Raw genomic sequence first — 17657 nt, 5'->3', positions numbered from 1 at the left:
CTCGTTTGTTCTTTGAAGGTTTTCATTATAAGGGGTTTACTCTTAGTTTCAAATTTTACATCTTAGATGTTTTATATTAATTAGCAAACTGGCTGAAATGTACCAGTCTACCTATACGTCAGTAAAACAATGCCATTGTATTTAAGACAAACTATATATGCTTTGAAACAGTTTTTTTTAAATCATTGACAAACATGTTCATCGTGAATCGTTCCGGTTCCTCAAAGATGACCTTATAAACGGATGTCCCGTGTCACAGTAGGTGCGGCACGCTAAAGAACCCTCACTGATCAATGGCCGTTAAACTTAAATTTAAAGCCTTTCACCGGTATTGGCAGGCCCTTAGTCAGAACGCATATGACGTGTACGCAAAGTATGGCAAGGAATGTGGGGGCTGGCTTAAAGCCCCCAGTGGGTACAAGGTAAAGCCCTTGAGGCCGAGGAGGTAAAGCCCTCGCAACGCTTGGGTTTTACCAATGAAATCTATTTTTTGTGCTTTATAGTGCCAACTTACCATGCAACCTTGGACTGACTTTACATTTCTTTATGAATCGTGTTGTGTACACATTTTTTCGTTGTTATCAACTAGTATATAAGGTAAATGTTACTCATAACAATGAATATCCTAAATCCGTCTACTACATGTACATATATGATGTGCATTAAAGTGATATTTTGCAAGATGTTGATGATTTGAAATTTAAAATGGACGTTAAATTTGATAGAATGGACATTGATGTTGATTAAATTATAAATCGGAACTGTAAAATGTAAAGTTGATTTTTGAGGCACCGATATTTCAACGATAGGAATCTCTCTCTAGAATGAAAGGTGAAGATAACGAACAGTGATCAATCTCGTAACTCCTATAAGCAGTACAAATTAGATAGTTGGGCAAACACAGATCCCTGGACACACCAGAGGTGGGATCAGGTGCCTAGGAGGAGTAAGCATTCCCTGTCGACCGGTCACACCCGGATATGATGTGTACGTACTTGATACGCGCCTGATTGGTGACCTCTCCATATCAGTGAAAAAATCTCAAGAGGGACGTTAAACAACATACAAGATCCATGAAATAGACATTGGAAATTAAAGTTTTATTACATGTAACATATTAATTAAACTACATCAACATTTTCTACATTAAGTGCTGAGAAGAATTTAGCTGTTTGTCATATTTTTCTCATAGTTTTGCTCTATATTCAAAACCAATTTACTTGGGTTCATTGTTCACAAGTTATTCTGATTAGTATAAAATTTAAATCTTTCTTGATGATCATTCTTATAATGATTTTAATTTGTATGTTAAGGCACTAAAACTGATAATTCCGACACGATTCTAAATTTCAGAATGTATAAAGCCAGCTAATTGTCATCATCAACGATGTACCACTCGAGATAATTATGTGTGTACCAAGTGTAACGACCAAGGGGCTGACCACGAAAATTCCATATATTTTGTATCTCCAAATGAAAAACAATGTGAAGGTATGATCTGTCATTAAGTCCAACATCTGCCTTTAGTAGTCAATAGTATCTCATTATTATTCATGTGCATGTACTTGATTGTCATTGTTATTCAAACTTGCATAAAAATCATGGTTTTGGTGAACATCAGTTTTAAATCAAAGTATTTTGAAGAAAGCTGATGCTTTTACAACGACGAAAGATAAGAGCAGAAGAGTTGCTACTTTTAAACTTGATTTGTCTGTTGGTGTCAACACAACATAAATCAGTCATTACATAAAATAGATACATAATCACGTCTTGTAACAATCTTTGATGTAAATGTAAAAATGTTAATACTAGTAGATTGAAAATAAATGATGACCTTTTTGCACTTGATATTTGAACAATTCATGATGTAGAATTGGAGACTTTGAAAAGGATACAAGGAGAGTAATGTCAGTTTCTAAAATTGCACATAAATTACAAACAAAGTCTTGTCTTAAAATTTACTCAACATTGATTTGACATTCAAATTTTTGCCGACCATTAGAAATACCATAGTTAACCATGACAAAAATTAAAACTGTGGAAAATAATTTTTTTTTAAATTTTCAGTTCAAATCGTGTCTATGCCCCCATTAAAAGTTGGGGGTTATAAATCATATTTTTGAATCAATGACCAAAATACTAAATATCTATACAACATTTCGGGTAAATTGATTTAAACTTTCTTTAAGAATCGGCGTTCTGTTTGGAAAAGTATATCAAACAAATTAGCTAATTACAACATTTGATTTTGTTCCAAGTCTCAACTACTTATATCATGAAACTGAAATACAAGTAAAAATTTACGATATGTGGGATAAAACAGAAACTGTAAAATCATGCACATTTAGAACTTGTTTGATTAAACAATTCTTCCGCCACACAATATAGTCCCTGCCGAACCCTTTTAATATTTGAAACGACATATATTTTAAATATTCAACTCGATAGGGTTAAGTAATAGATGTATAATATATTTGGACCAATGGAGTCAGTATTGAACCAGTACATACAAAATTATAGCATCCTACACAGTTGTGCTTAAAAGCTGATTAGCTAACTTCCTTAAAGTAAAACTTTAACTTTAAGAAAAACTTTAAAATTGTCTTTAATAGCGACTTGCTCCTGGAAACAAAACTGGTGTTGGCCGGGTACGTGTAGTGATCACCTCGCCAAGAACTGTGTCTGCAGTGATGGATTCTCTCTGTCCTCCAGTGACTCCCATAAGATCTGTAACTGTATGTGTTTTGTACTCTTAAATATTTTCTTTGCTGACTCGAAAATATATGCATGGTATATAAGAAATGATACAACATACCGTTCTTGTATTTACTGATAATCTAGCAATATTTTAGTCTATTAATCTTGTTTGTAACAATTATTTACAATTCAACATCCATTAATTCATTACAGTAAAAGTTGCACCAAATTTACTAACATGTCGACTTGGAGTACGAAACAGTGGTGGTGAAGTCCGAAATTCAACTTCCATCGGGCCATGTCTTCAAGAGAAAGCGAATTATATGAAGTTTCAACCAGCTTATTTATCTTTTGAGTTTACATTTTCAAGCAAAGTGAACGTTTCAACTCCTCAGCCAAGTCACATTGCAGAATTTCAATTTGGAATTGTCAATTCATCCATACATATTTCAAAGAGAAATGCATTAGGTACCTACCGTCACATGTTAAAATAATTTTTCTTCTTTTTCAAATGTCAAGTGAGAAAGAATGCAGTAATATAACTTAGATATTGGGATGAGTTTTGATGATGCTGTAACTAAGACATTTATCATTTTGTTAAGGATATCGAGAAAATCTGGAGTCATTGGATCCAAAACAGTCAAAAAGTTGTACATTAAACAGCTATACAGACATACACCCTCTTTCCACCTTAATTACGTGTAAAATGTCAATAGGGGCGAAATGGAGTTTACAAGATGGCGAACAGTAAGTGTAGAATACAATTACATTTATTTGCATAACGCATTTGTGTACTTTGAGTAATCGAACAACCATTTACCTCACCATATCAATTAAAGATTTGATACTTTAGTTAAAATTGTTTGAAAATGATTTGTCGTACAGGTAAGGTTTAAAATTAACAACTTTCACGTCCGCACATAACTAGTGATACTAAATGTAGTCCATTTGTTTATTATTTATTTGATAGCCTTTGTTTGGAGTTCATAGCGTATGCAGGAGGATATCTAAAAACGTTAGATTTCAATAATCGCTTATCATCCCCACATATCTACCGTTCTACAAAATCTTCTCATGAAGTATGTATGATACGAGACTCCACTGCGCCCAAACATTGTCTAGAAGACAATTCATGCAGAAACAATGAACACATTCTGTTTGAAAATCGATTAACAAAAACTGTCGATATTGGCGTAACACTACAAGGTTGGTTTGACCCCTTTCTTCACACCCCTGATCAAGCATCTGGAATAAAAAGTTATACAATAACCATTCATGATACGAAAGAAAAAGACGCATCGACATTAACGATGGATGAAAGCTCCTTGTTAACTCTGAACGTTACCAGTGACACACACTCAATAAAATTACCTGACAAGCAACCAGCATTGTATGGAGTTTCGCTGGGCATTCTTGACAATGCTGGTAATTTCAAACAAGCCAGACGGTTCGTTTTGTTCGATAATTCATCAGAAATCCTTATCAATCCTACGAAAACACTAAAGGTTAATACGGGAAATCCAGCTACTAACTACACGTGGCAGACAAATCATGGAAAAATTTGTGTTAACTGGAGAAAACGATACTATAATTCTTTCAATGTTAATTACAATTTGTTAACGAAAATCCAAGCTGATTATCACAATCTTTACAACGGAGTTTATGAACAACACACTGGTCAACTTCCTGTCAGCGGAACTCTGAATGTGGATGGTATCGTTGACTTTCGATACGCAGTGACGTTGAACGATATTGAATTAGAAAATAAACCGGTTCCAAATTTTATGAACCAATCGATTTGCAGACGTTACAATATAAGGGACGGAGAAACATATATGGTTTCCATTATTCCTGAGGATATAATGAACAATACCATGAAAGAAACAATAGCAATACATATAGATGCAAGTGTTCCGGACATCAATGACATGTATCTGATTAAAGACGGGGTTCGTCAGCTGTTCGTTCATAACTCTACTGATCTATCAAAAATGACGATTTCATTTGAAGCTTTAGATGAACACAGCGGTCTCTATTCCATTGAATGGATGCTTGGTACATCCTTAGGTGGACAAGAGTTAGGTATAGGTACCCTTGCGGTGAATCGACTTCAGTTTGGAGTAAGTATGACATTTATGTAGATACCAATGTAGAAGGGAAAATATGATTTTAATATTATTTTGTTTATATTTTCAATTAATTTCATTTATTCTTCCCTAGGAATCGTGCAATCATACAGATCAATGTTACTGTCCAAAAGTCGGCGTTTGTGAAAACTCTTTGTATGATGTGAAGTTTAATAGCTTGATTAAAAACAATACACAGAATGGACACCACAACAGGGAATATTTCTTCACGGTGAAAGTAATGAACAATGCCAAGCTGGTAAGTATATCTAGGACGGAAGTACTAGCAGATGATTCTCCTCCTGAAACGGGGTTTGCCATGGAAGGAGGGATAGGGTCCCCTGAAGTTGACTATACATCCACAAACGAAACGTTTTTGAGGTGGAGCGGTTTCATCGATCACGAGAGTGGGATTAAAAAATATCGCATCGGGTTCAGTGAAAAATGCTTGTCAAAAGAGGAGTTACTGCATACAAATCATAATGCGCTGCCAGGCTATATCTACGAAACAGTTGATGAGTATACCAGAGTAATAATTCCATCCCCAGGCCTCTATTTTACCAGCGTGATTGCTTACAATTATGCTCTCCAGCCCTCAAACGTAGCGTGTTCTAATGGTATCGTATACGACACTTCTCCGCCAAAATTACACAACGTAGTATTAGAGCAAGCCAAAACAAGAGAATTCATTGGCTGCTACAATAATTCCGCATGGCTTATACTTCAAAATTTGTCAGCGATTAACTTGCATTGGACCAAGGCTTGTGCGCATATATGCAACAGTACTGACAATGAATTTACACTTGTGGGTAATCTCTTTCATCTGAATGAAGAGAAATTTAACGATTCATCTTATGCAGATTCGATTTGTCAAAAAGTGGAGGCGTATCATAAAAATGAAGTTACGTATATTCCGTCTGACACAATTTCTCTCTCTTGGAATGTGACAGACCCAGAATCGCAAATTCATGATATGCAGATCGGATTAGCATCGACTAAATCTCAATTTATAGCCCCAGATATTTTGCCGTATAGACCAACAAAACGGATGCAGAGCGATAAACGATTCCATTCTACCCTTGACTCAGGAATCCCTTTCTTCATAATGATAAAAGCAACAAGTAAAGCGGGCTTAGAAACATCTGTTATGATTGGACCCGTGGTAATTGACGACACACCTCCTCTGTATAAAGGCAGTATCAAGGTTATTGTTGACCGAAAGCTCGTATTCATTGTATGGAATAATGATACATTTGTTGATGAAGAACAAAGTCAGCCGGTGTCCACGGTTTTATTCAAAATAGGTAAATTGCACATTCGATTTTGATGCCTTTAAGTTTGCAGTTAGGTTTTGTAATGTGTCGCTAATAGTTAATCATTAATTATTCATTTTTTTTGTGACAGGTCATGGATCTACATTTACAACCCCAATACTACAAGGCTACCCATCCAACTACTGCCCCATGTTTGATAGAAAACATACTTGCCTTAAGTATCCCGTAGACAGAGTGCAGAAATTAAACGAAGACGGTACGCCATTTTATTTCGAATTGTATTTCTACAATATTGTCGGTCATGCCACAACTGTTCGGACGGAGGAGTTTAGCGTACCTTCTAGATATCCTCCGACAACTGGAACGGTTCTTGACATTAGCAAGCAGTTCTCCCAGTCAGAGGATTTGGATTATATTGCAAGCGATGACACTGTCTGTGTGGCTATATCTGGATTTAAGCACCATGAAACTGTTACTTTTGAAGTTGCATTCGGTTCAAATAACACGGATGATTTGATGAACTTTCGTTCTCTTCCAAGCAATAAATGCTTTAATAACATTAGTTTACCCGAGAATACCAGAATATACACTCTGATTAGAGCAACTTCTTCAGGAGGAAGTAGTTTATCAACTTCTGATGGGTTCTTTCTTATTGACAAATCAAAAGCAGCGGACTCAGTTAATGTATACGATGGAATACCATGTGACTCTCTTTGTCCCAAATTCCGGAGTACGGTCGTGCTAAGCAGTCAAAATGTAGAGATCATGGTAACAAATAAAAGCTTAACAACTGAGAAGTTCTTCACTCTTCAGATTTCTGGAATTGGACCAGATTTGTATTCTATCACATCTGAAGATATTATTTGGACAGGGCGCCCATCAATATTGGGGAATGTTATGAGAAAATCCTTCCTACCTATAATAGAAAATCCAAAGTTTTACATCAATACTATGAAGTTGTTTAATACAAGTTTTAGTTTTGAAATTATTGCTTGCGATGAAAACTTGCATTACCAAACTGATCCCAAATCCTACATGGCGTACTGGACAATTAGAAGTCCCTACAAACATTTGGCAACACATTATAGAGCTGGGTTACTTCTGCAAAGAGGAATGACAGAAAACCAAATAGTTCCACTAAGAATAGTGCATAACCGTGAAAACATAACTTTCATAGATATACATTTATTAGATGGTTTACACTATAAGGCTGTTGTACAACCATGCTTTGAAAAAATATGTACAAAGTCATTGAAATCAATTGGATCTAGAATAGAATACAAAGTACCTTCACCGAACAAAGTCCAGTCTTTACTAAAGAAGTCCACATCCGACTGTTTTGATCTATGGTTAAACTTCAAGGGATTTGAATGCAGCGACTCATCCAACGCGGTTAGGTACACACTAGCAATGCAAGACAAAAATGCAGCTGAAATAACTGAGTGGATGACGGCCAATTTCATTACCGTGAACACCTCTATTGTTTCAGTAAGTATTTGAATGTTGAACACATTAGTGCTTATATTATAATTTTTATGTAACAGTTTATGAAATGAAATTAGGTTGTTTGTTTTTTTACACATGTAGACTAAATGGAATGGTCTAGTATCAATTGCAAGGAATTCATATTTCTTCCTTCAGATTCATCAACGAAATATATCCCTGCCTGAGTATTCTCAACACCAACTGTCGGTATGTGTAAGAGGATTTTGCTTGTCAGGAAAATCGACAATATCGTGTCAACTGATTAACGAAAAGAAAAGTACTGGTAACTCGGAATTAAACATCGTCTATGAAGTTAACGCCAATACTCTAGATATTACAGAAATAAAAGCTTTTGTTCACAGTCGTTACCTGGGAGAGAAAATAAATGTGTTACATAATTATGAGGTCAATTTTATCAGACCAGATTGGAAAATAAATGGCGTCGTATTGGACACATTTGGTCGTAAGATCAATTGGTACATCATGAAAGAGAAACGTCTTCCACAAAAGACATGTGCTGATGATTCTGCCTGTATACAAGATACTTTCTCAGAAGGAGGGATTGGATATTTCAAACGAATACGGTTTACAAAAAACCAAAAATATTATGTTTGTGCTTTTGCAAATGAAACAATAATCAAGTATGAAAAATCTTTTGAAGAGAAAAGTCAGATTGCTTTATGTGGTAATGGATTTGTTGTTGACGATACACCACCTTTTCCCGGGAGAGTACAGATTACAGCTGACTTTGGATATTTTGTGAACAGCAACAGATCATTATCACTTGCATGGGAAGACTTTACGGATATAGAAAAGGAAATGGTGATAGAATACCCATCTGGAATAGAAAAATATTCCTACAGCATTGGTAATCACTTATTCTAATCGTTTAATCAATTCATATACCTCTTACGTATATACTGTACTATGTGTACATGTATGTAACTGATTTAGTCTAAGTATTCACATTTCTTTCTACCAGGAACATACCCTGGAGGAGAGGACGTGGCGTCATTTACTGACGCAGGAAAATTAACATATGCAACTATCAGCAATGTATTGTTAAAACCCCACATAGTGTACTATGCAACAGTTAGAGGTATGTTGAACTTTCCGTTTCACCCAACTATAAAATGTAGTCACGTGTATTTAAAATGTCTTTGTATTATTTAAGCTATTGACCGAGTTGGACTCTTCACTGAAGTATCATCAGATGGAGTCATGTTCGACAATACTCCACCACTACCTGGCAGTATAGTATTTGGCGGAACAGGATTCGATAAATACGTATCAAGTTACAAAGACATTTTTGTCAATTGGTACGATTTTAACGACCCAGAAAGTGGGATAAAGTCATTCGAAATCGGAATTGGTTCATCAGCTGTCTCTGCTGATGTATTTCCAATGACTGAAGTCGAAGGAACTTCATGGAAACTGAAAGACGCTGATGGAAAATTCGTTGATGGTTACGAATATTATGTATTATTACTGGTAAGCAGAAGTGTCAGCTTTTTCTATTTTATAAACACCTTTTTTCACCTCATATAAATACGCATAATATTATTTCATATTCGTTCTGTCATTCCATGTCGTCGTCTCAGCATAGATCCCGTATACGAATGTGCATTTCCTGATTGAAAAATGTAAAAGAATCTAGTAACCACATTTTATCGGCAGTATTACATGTACATGTGCTGATTATGTAATTTCCCGGATATTGGAAATACTTCAAGATTTGAAAAAATATTCCAAATTGATAATTTCAATAAATAGTGTTCTATCAAATCATAATGTTTGAATAACTTGCATGGAAAGGTGAAGATAGCGAACAGTGATCAATCTCGTAACTCATATTTTAGAATACAAAATTAAGAGTTAGGCAAACACGGACCCTTGGATATACCAGAAATGGCATCAGGTGTGTAGGAGGAGTAAGCATCCCCTGTTGAGCCGCCACACATACTGTTGGCTGCTTGTTTACGTAGTGGCGAGGTTTACTGATTTGAATGATGATGAATACATAATATTATTAGACGAAACGCAGAACAGATACACGTAAAATGTAATTTTTGATTAGGATATTTGGTACTTTTTTTAAAAACTAGTAGATACGTTGATAAATATGCGCAATCACACTGCCCTGTTAAAGTTTCATAGTCGACAAGTAATGGGCATTTAGTAAAAACAACCTAAAAATGAAGGTGTATAACAAAAGAGTTGTAGAATGTGTCGTCGGACAACAGCTGTTTTGTTTGAGCCTCGAAAGGATGTGTTGCACTCTGCCTGCAGCTTCGGGCATGTGTTCTCGGGTCAAACACAGCATTTGCTGTCTTAGGACCCAATCAATATCTGAATGATATCTACCTAAATCGAAAGAGGAATTTTAGTTGAATCAAGTACATCTTTGAAGCAACTTTACCACAATGATGAATTACGGGGTGTAGGTGTTCAATGATATTTGGGTTATAACATGTGGCATCTGGTTTTCGGATATTATTTGTCGAAATGCGCATCTGGTGCATCAAAATTGGTACCGTATAAGTTTTACATGAAGAATTTGAAATTGTAATTATTTATATGTTTTAATGCTGGCTTTACACTATCTAATATATTTGATAAGCCGAAGAATAACAAATTAATCGTGCTGTAGTACTTTTTCCCACATGCACATAATAGTAGTACAGGCGAGATGTGTACGTTTTGATGATGTAACGGTTTGTGCAGGAAAACAAACATTTCTGTTTAATTGATTTCAGGTCATTAACAACGCTGGTTTAACGATCTTGGAAAACTCTGAACCCTTTATCATCGACAGCAGTCCGCCGATTACAGGTTTCGTCTTGGACGGAAATGAAAATGGGGTATAACATCATGTATATTTTTAATGTGGGAGTTTCTTAAACATGTTATTCCTTCAAATAGTTTAAAACTACGTAACACATTACAATATTTATTAGATTGAGGTGGATTTCCAGCGCAATATAACCCACATATGTTCAAGATGGTATGGATTCCATGATCCACATACAGAGTTAGCATATTATGAAATAGGCATCGGCACAATGAAGGAGGCCTCTGACGTATTCCCAGCTACGCCTGCTGGATTAATCAAAGGTGAAGGGAATTCCCCACATAATGTTGTTAAATAGTTAAAAAGATTAAAACGGTTGATAATACTACAGTGGTACTTTCCCTCTTTGTCTATGAACAGAGTACTGCTGGACAAGCGAGTTTATTCCTGGAACGAAGTACTACACCAACGTAAAGGCTTGCAACCAAGCGGGATTGTGTACCTCCAAATCCTCTGATGGTATTATACTGGATAACTCTCCACCAATAGCCGGACTTGTTCATGTTGGAATGAGTGATCGTCATCAACATTACATCAGTCACAAGTACGTATACACCGATCCGGCTATCACACGCATTTATGCAATTGGTAATTGTTTCCGTATCAAATGGAAAACAATTGAAAAGATATGATTTTTAAAATAAATGATAGAAAGTTCATTTTTCTGTAACCTTAAATACTTTCTTTTTAAAACAGAAATTCCCTGACGGCACAGTGGATAGGATTCCAAGATCCTCATTCGGACCTCGACCATTTTGAATGGTGTATAAGCACGAGCAATGACATATGTGATATCACCGTCTTTGAAAATGTTCTCCTTAGCGAGCGCATGACTAAAACAGCAGTAAATTTGCCAGAAAATAGAGATTTATACGTTATAGTGATGGCGTACAACCAAGTAGGACTATACAGTCAACGATCATCGGAAAAATTCCGGGTAGATACAACACCACCAGCAGAAGAGATTGTACCATTCATTGATTCTTCTCAGTTTTCACATCGACTAGGCACACAATATGACAATTCCGTATTAATTGCGAGATGGAAGTTTACAGAAAAGCAAAGCTTCATCATATCCAATGAAGTTATTCTGAAGTCGCACAATAATGGAAAAACTATAAAAGATATTTACACCCAGGGGAATGAAAATAATATAACAATTAAACTTGAAGATAAAGATGTTTTCAAAAGTGGTGACTCGTATTCAGTGCATGTATCAAGTTGCAATGCAGCTGGGTTATGCACACATGGAATATCGAATTCAGTCCTCATTGACTCTTCTCCTCCACAGCTTGGCGGTTTCAAAAACACGATGAAATGGAGAACATTTGATAAGACTACAGAACTTGCGCTGCTTTGGTATGGGTTTACGGATATCCATACTGGAATAGAGAAGTATGGAATTTCTGTCAGCAATTCTTATACTGGTTCGGAATTATCCGATGGAATAGTATACACAAACCATGTTGACAGCGAAACCCAAACATTATCTTTAAATCTAACTCGTAAATTATCAGAAACAGAAGAAATAATTCTGTCGGTCTTTGCGCTGAACAAAGCGGGCTTAAGAAGTAAAATTTCGAAAACTACTGTTTCAATAGTTGCGGATGATATCACGCATGGTAGGGGGTTTCTAAAGATTCAACGATATTTATGTCGAACACATACATGTAATAACGACTGCACATGTTCTGTAATAGGACACAAATGTAATTCTGCTTTGAGGTCTAATGCGTGTACAAAAAGAGAAAATGAAACCGAAATAACTTCTGTTAGCTTTGGATATGCGAAATCTCCGGGAAGCGTGAGCTTATCATCAGCATGCGTGTTTGCTCAGTGGACGGTGAGGGATATGACGAAGATTCAACGTTTTGAATGGAGCATCGGTGTTTATCATGAATATCCAGGAGCCGGTGTGTTTGACAGAAAGACGGAAAATGTTTGGAAAGAAAACGGACATCTAATAAACACAACATTTTGCACGAAAAAAGGGAAACAATTTTTGCATGGGGAATCCTACGTATTTTATGTACGAGGTTGGCTATCAGTAAATACGTATATAGACAAACAATCAAGTCCCCTACTTATCGACACAACAGCGCCAACTATTCGAAGAGGAAAATCTATTAAAGAGACAGCTTTCAAATGCAGTGAAAATGATATTGATATTCTTAATTCAACATCCGATTTTCTTGTGTGTTGGGATGGCGTGTTTTCAGAAAGTGGAGGACAAATTGAGAAATATGCAATATCTGCAGGCTCGTCTCCGTTTGGTATGCCAAATGATTTTCATAAGTTTTACCATTTCAAATAAACGTTCTTTTGAATCTATATCATTCTTTGTGAGGGTGTAAATGTATCTGATTTATATTTTCTTCTTCTTCTTCAGGAAACGACCTGTTTGATTCTCTCAACGTTGGACTCTCAACCTCGTTTCCCGTGGAAGGCAATATAATAGCACCAGGTGTCAGGTTTTACTTCACAATTACAGCTACAAACACTATTGGAATGAAGTCGTCTTTTGCTTCTGATGGAATTCTTGTTGACTTAGATAATCCAGTTGGAGGGGTCGTTTACAATACTGAATTCCACAGAAACGCTATATACCAATCGTCAACAAATGAAGTAGCTTTATCATGGCATGGATTTGACGATCACCATTCCTTCATTAAGGATTATAAAGTAATTCTGACAGAAAAAGACAGCAATGATACCATAGATATCTATATCGATGCGAAGATAAGGAATACATACAAATATCACGGGTTATCTTTAAAACATGATAGGACATACAGAGTCGCCCTGGTTGCCTTTGACGCTGCTGGACATTGGATTGGTCCAATTTATGCAAAAGATATACAAATCGATACCACACCACCTAATGGTTTACGGTGTACACAGCTGGGGGTTACCCCAATAGACATAGTGAAGAAAACCCATTCTGTTTTACACAAGAAGACACGGGTTGAATATCAAGGATCTACACATTTAAAAGCTGAAAAGTTTTATCGATTGACTATCATGTCAGATGCCCAAATACCATCACGTGATGTTCATGTGCATATTGGAAACATGAAAACAACACTTTATCTGTTTCATCTTGCAAATGGATCAGCGCAAACTGAGCACATGTTTGTATCTAAACATTCTGGTTTTGCTAACATTACAATAACTTTCACGTCCAGGGGTTTACCAGATTTGTTTACCATAAAACTTTATCAATGCCTTACGTATGAAACAGCAACGGAACCCATCACGCTTTCCCAGCTATCGCCGAGTTCTATAAGGGTCTGCATGCACATTCAAGACATTGAAAGTGGAATAAAGTCTATACACGTCGGAGCTGGAACAACGAAAAGTGGGTACCAAGTAAGGTCACTGCTTCCTTTCACTACTGGATTCCAGGAGATAATGAATATAGAAGTTCCACATAACAGTAGTGTTTACGTCACTGTTGTTGCTACAAATAATGCAGGTTTGAAATCCACGTATCATTCCTCAGCCATGGTAATTGACCATACAGAACCAGATATTTCTCATGTGAACGTTAACATTATATATGAAGATCTTTCAATATCAAACAAGAATAGTAGTGGTCAACATGATAACACATCGGAAGTGACAGGAAATAAAATCCTCACAACATTTACAGTCACATGGAAAATCATGGATAACGAAAGTGGAATACGCGAATGTGAATGTGGAGCTGGTAAGTTTACCGAGTAAAATTTTATTATTGATTAAATCATTTTTTCACATTTACGATAACCATCCGTTTTCTTTCAGGACCTTTTCCACTCTCAACATCCCTAATCCCTTGGGGAAAGAGTATTACGACCACGTCCTGTGTCTTCTCTAATATCCATCTCCAGCACGGAACAAAATTATACATCGCTATACGATGCACAAATGGTGTTGAACTTCGAGGAACGAAATCGCACGGTCCCATTACTATATCATTCAAATCTCCAGAAACTCGGGCAACAAAAATAGATTTTTTACCAAGCAATGCAATTTCTGTCAAACATAGTTCTCCTATTATTACAACCCAGTCCAATAAATCACGTTTGACCTTTTCGTGGAATGGGTTTACGGACAGTTCTGGTATCCATGAATATGAAACACGATTGTGGAGGGAAGATAAAGTAATTTCACCTTGGAGAAAAGTCGGATTAAAAACATACGCATCTAACGACATACACGGCTCAGACGGCGATATTTACACAGTGGAGGTGAAAGCAATAAATGATGGCGGAGTTTCGAGCGAACCAACAAATAGCAGCATAATGACAGATGCTAGACGTCCACAACTAACAGGTAAAATTGCTGTTTTAACTAGCAGACCGTGTTAAATGATTTGTTGCAGAATAATTTCATCAGATCTCTTGCGTTCCATTTTCGTCCGTCATTATGCAATGTTCGTGATGTATTCTTGAGAACTTTTAAAACATTTTCAAAAGTTTCTCTACAAATATTACTGAACAAATTATTACATTTTTGGACGTGAAATAGGATTTTCAATTTCAATCGGTCTCTAATGGCATCACAGTCAAACTTGGTACACACATCCCTCATGTTAAGTGGAGGGCGCTTTTGTCCATCAAAGTCGGTGGTAAAAGTTAGAAGTGTCACTGAGTAAGAAAACCTTGTAGACAGGATGTAAACCGCACCGTTAGGTCTAGGACCGTCAAACTTGGTACACATGCACCTGATGCATATTGATTCTTAAGGTCAAAAGTCAATGTCATATATAGTATCACTTAATAGGAAAAACATTAATAGGAAAACAGCCCTTGTTTTCGTTATGGATACATATATTGCCGAGATTGTCATAAGGTCCCTCTCTGGGGAATACATGAGTTTAGTTTGTATTTCAGCTGGATTGGAGATCATGGCATACTTTTGGGGTAAAAGTAGGTCAAACAGTTTTCCAGATTTTTATTCGGAATTGACACGGATATTGCCCTGAAATTTTGTCTAAAACCTCTTTCTCAGACAATTACATAATAAGTTCACATTTCAACCTGATCAAGATATAGGGCGGATGCTTACATCTCCTAGGCACCTGATCCCACCTCTTGTATATCCAGGAATCGATGTTTGTCCAACTCTATTTTGTATTCCGTCTTCTTTTTCATAGGTAATAGCTTGAGAGTGAAGAAATCATCAACAGGCGAATATATGATTGACTGGTCGAATGTGTTCCAAGACACCATGAAGGGACCCACAGCATTTGTCGTGTCCATTGGCAGCAACAGAGGATATTCGGACATACTGTCTCCATTCTACACACTTGATCATTCCATCCCCATCGACATCAATAATGCCGCGGTTATATATATAGATATCAATGCTGTTTGTCCGACAGGAGAATCGCGTGCATATCACGGAGTGTACAACACACAGTAGTCACAAGTTAGCTTTTGCTGCCATACACTGCGTAAGGATAATTAAAAATGCACTTACAGTTCAGAATTGGTGTGAGGCAATGTGTAAATTTTAAATCTAATGTGAAATTTAGAAACGAAGTATGCTGATGTCTCTTCTCAATATTCAAATGGACATTAATTGCTGAAAAAGTGTAGATAATATCAAAATTTATTTTTGAAATTGAAGTGTGATATTTCAAATATCCGTCCAGCAAAATGATTGCGTCTAAATGACTTTAAAAAGATACACTTTTTTACTTGGTTTTTGAAGCCATTAGATTACTTATGTTCTGAAGCTTGTAGTATTTCTTTGTTACTTAGAAGTTACATTTAGTTCATTTGAGTCATGCAGTGGAAGGCACTTTCCTGATCAAGATGTCTGCATGTTTGTACATAAATACCCCTTGCTAATTTATACACATTTTCCTTTTTACTCCAGAATCACATCATCAAAGTTTACTTCATTAATTGAAAAGTGTCCTGGAAAACAGAACTCAAGTTTGTAGAAATGTAGGATCACGTTTTAGCTCACCTGAGCCAAAGGCTCAAGTGAGCTTTTCTGATCAAAAATTCTCCGTTGTCTGTCGTCGGCATCATCGTAAACTTTTCACATTTTCGACTTCTTCTCAAGAACTACTGGGCCAATTTCAACCAAACTTGCCACACAACATCCTTGGGTGAAGGGCTTTCAAGTTTATTCATGAAGGATCATGTCCCTTTCAAAGGGGAGATAATCACAAAAGGCAAAATAGGGTAGGGTCATTTAAAAATCTTCTCAAGAATTACTGGGCCAGAAAATCTGAAAATTACATGAAGGCTTCCTGACATGGTGCAGATTCAATTTGTGCAAATCATGGCCCCCGGGGGTTGGATGGGGCCACAATAGGGTTCAAAGAGTATCACGACATTTGTCAAAATCGCAGTGTATAAATTACTGACCGTCTGGATGGGTAAACCAAACTCTCAGGAAAGATTATGCAGAAATCAAGAACCATTCTGAAAAAATGTTTTTAAGATCAAAATGCAACGTTTACTTTTTGTCCTCATGTTTCTTTCAGCAGATGATCCTCCGAATCTAGATAAAGAATGGGATCACAATTAAGTCAATATATGCTTTAAATTTCAATGTTCATACAATTTTGAAGTCTGTAAGACAATAATACCTTGTCGGGGCAGAATGGTCTTATTATTCAAATATGACCTGTCTTATTTTTTTCCAGAATACTTTCAATAGAAACAAAATGATTATTGTTTTGGTAAAACTTCCCGAGGCATGTACAATGTTGTTGTATGGAAGGTCTTGGGTCATTGTTAGTCCATAAGGCGGCTCGGGTGAGCATTGTAGCCCAAGTGCATTGTCTTTGTGCACATAACAAAGCTTTATTCATACTATATCCTCATTCATATATTGAAATTTGTACTCGGAATGTATTCAATATTTCCATTTATATTAATTTCTCTCATTGGTTTATTAATTATTTGTAAATAAAATTGGTGATGAAGACATGATTTTGTTCTTTTTCCATCATTTTATCATATATCAGTTATTATGTAGATGAATAGTACCACTGTCTATGATGGATAGAAAGAAAACATTAACAAGAAATGTTTGTAAAACATGATGCCCCCATGATGCACAATTTAAAAGGGTTATACAAATGCATCATGTAATTGTTAGTAGTGCCAAACCATTTCAAAATATTGAACAAATAATATCTTCCTATGTTCAGAGTGGATTTACCATAGGACCTAAAAATCAATAGTGGTCATCTACTCCTTATGTTGTACCAGTTTG

The 17657-nt window shown here is 36.2% G+C and overlaps 1 protein-coding gene across 1 annotated transcript in view; it reads left to right on the top strand.

Annotated features, from left to right (window-relative positions):
• LOC125649225 (uncharacterized) overlaps nucleotides 1-17369 on the top strand; it is a 63475-nt gene extending 46106 nt beyond the window's left edge. Inside the window, exons 5-21 of the mRNA XM_056167200.1 lie at nucleotides 1354-1491; nucleotides 2613-2735; nucleotides 2911-3165; nucleotides 3300-3444; nucleotides 3668-4817; nucleotides 4918-6127; nucleotides 6228-7585; nucleotides 7739-8450; nucleotides 8565-8681; nucleotides 8757-9073; nucleotides 10339-10443; nucleotides 10540-10696; nucleotides 10794-10977; nucleotides 11130-12706; nucleotides 12823-14142; nucleotides 14220-14750; nucleotides 15574-17369. Coding sequence (XP_056023175.1) covers nucleotides 1354-1491; nucleotides 2613-2735; nucleotides 2911-3165; nucleotides 3300-3444; nucleotides 3668-4817; nucleotides 4918-6127; nucleotides 6228-7585; nucleotides 7739-8450; nucleotides 8565-8681; nucleotides 8757-9073; nucleotides 10339-10443; nucleotides 10540-10696; nucleotides 10794-10977; nucleotides 11130-12706; nucleotides 12823-14142; nucleotides 14220-14750; nucleotides 15574-15842 — 9668 coding nt within the window. The 3' untranslated portion in view covers nucleotides 15843-17369. The remainder of the gene's footprint in view (nucleotides 1-1353; nucleotides 1492-2612; nucleotides 2736-2910; nucleotides 3166-3299; nucleotides 3445-3667; nucleotides 4818-4917; nucleotides 6128-6227; nucleotides 7586-7738; nucleotides 8451-8564; nucleotides 8682-8756; nucleotides 9074-10338; nucleotides 10444-10539; nucleotides 10697-10793; nucleotides 10978-11129; nucleotides 12707-12822; nucleotides 14143-14219; nucleotides 14751-15573) is intronic.
• Nucleotides 17370-17657: the final 288 nt, after the last annotated feature.

This window comes from Ostrea edulis, chromosome 5 (assembly GCF_947568905.1).
Source record: "Ostrea edulis chromosome 5, xbOstEdul1.1, whole genome shotgun sequence".
Lineage (NCBI taxonomy): Eukaryota > Metazoa > Mollusca > Bivalvia > Ostreida > Ostreidae > Ostrea > Ostrea edulis.
The sequence above is the reverse complement of the archived record's forward strand: the minus strand, read 5'-3'. Positions and strand labels throughout refer to the sequence as shown.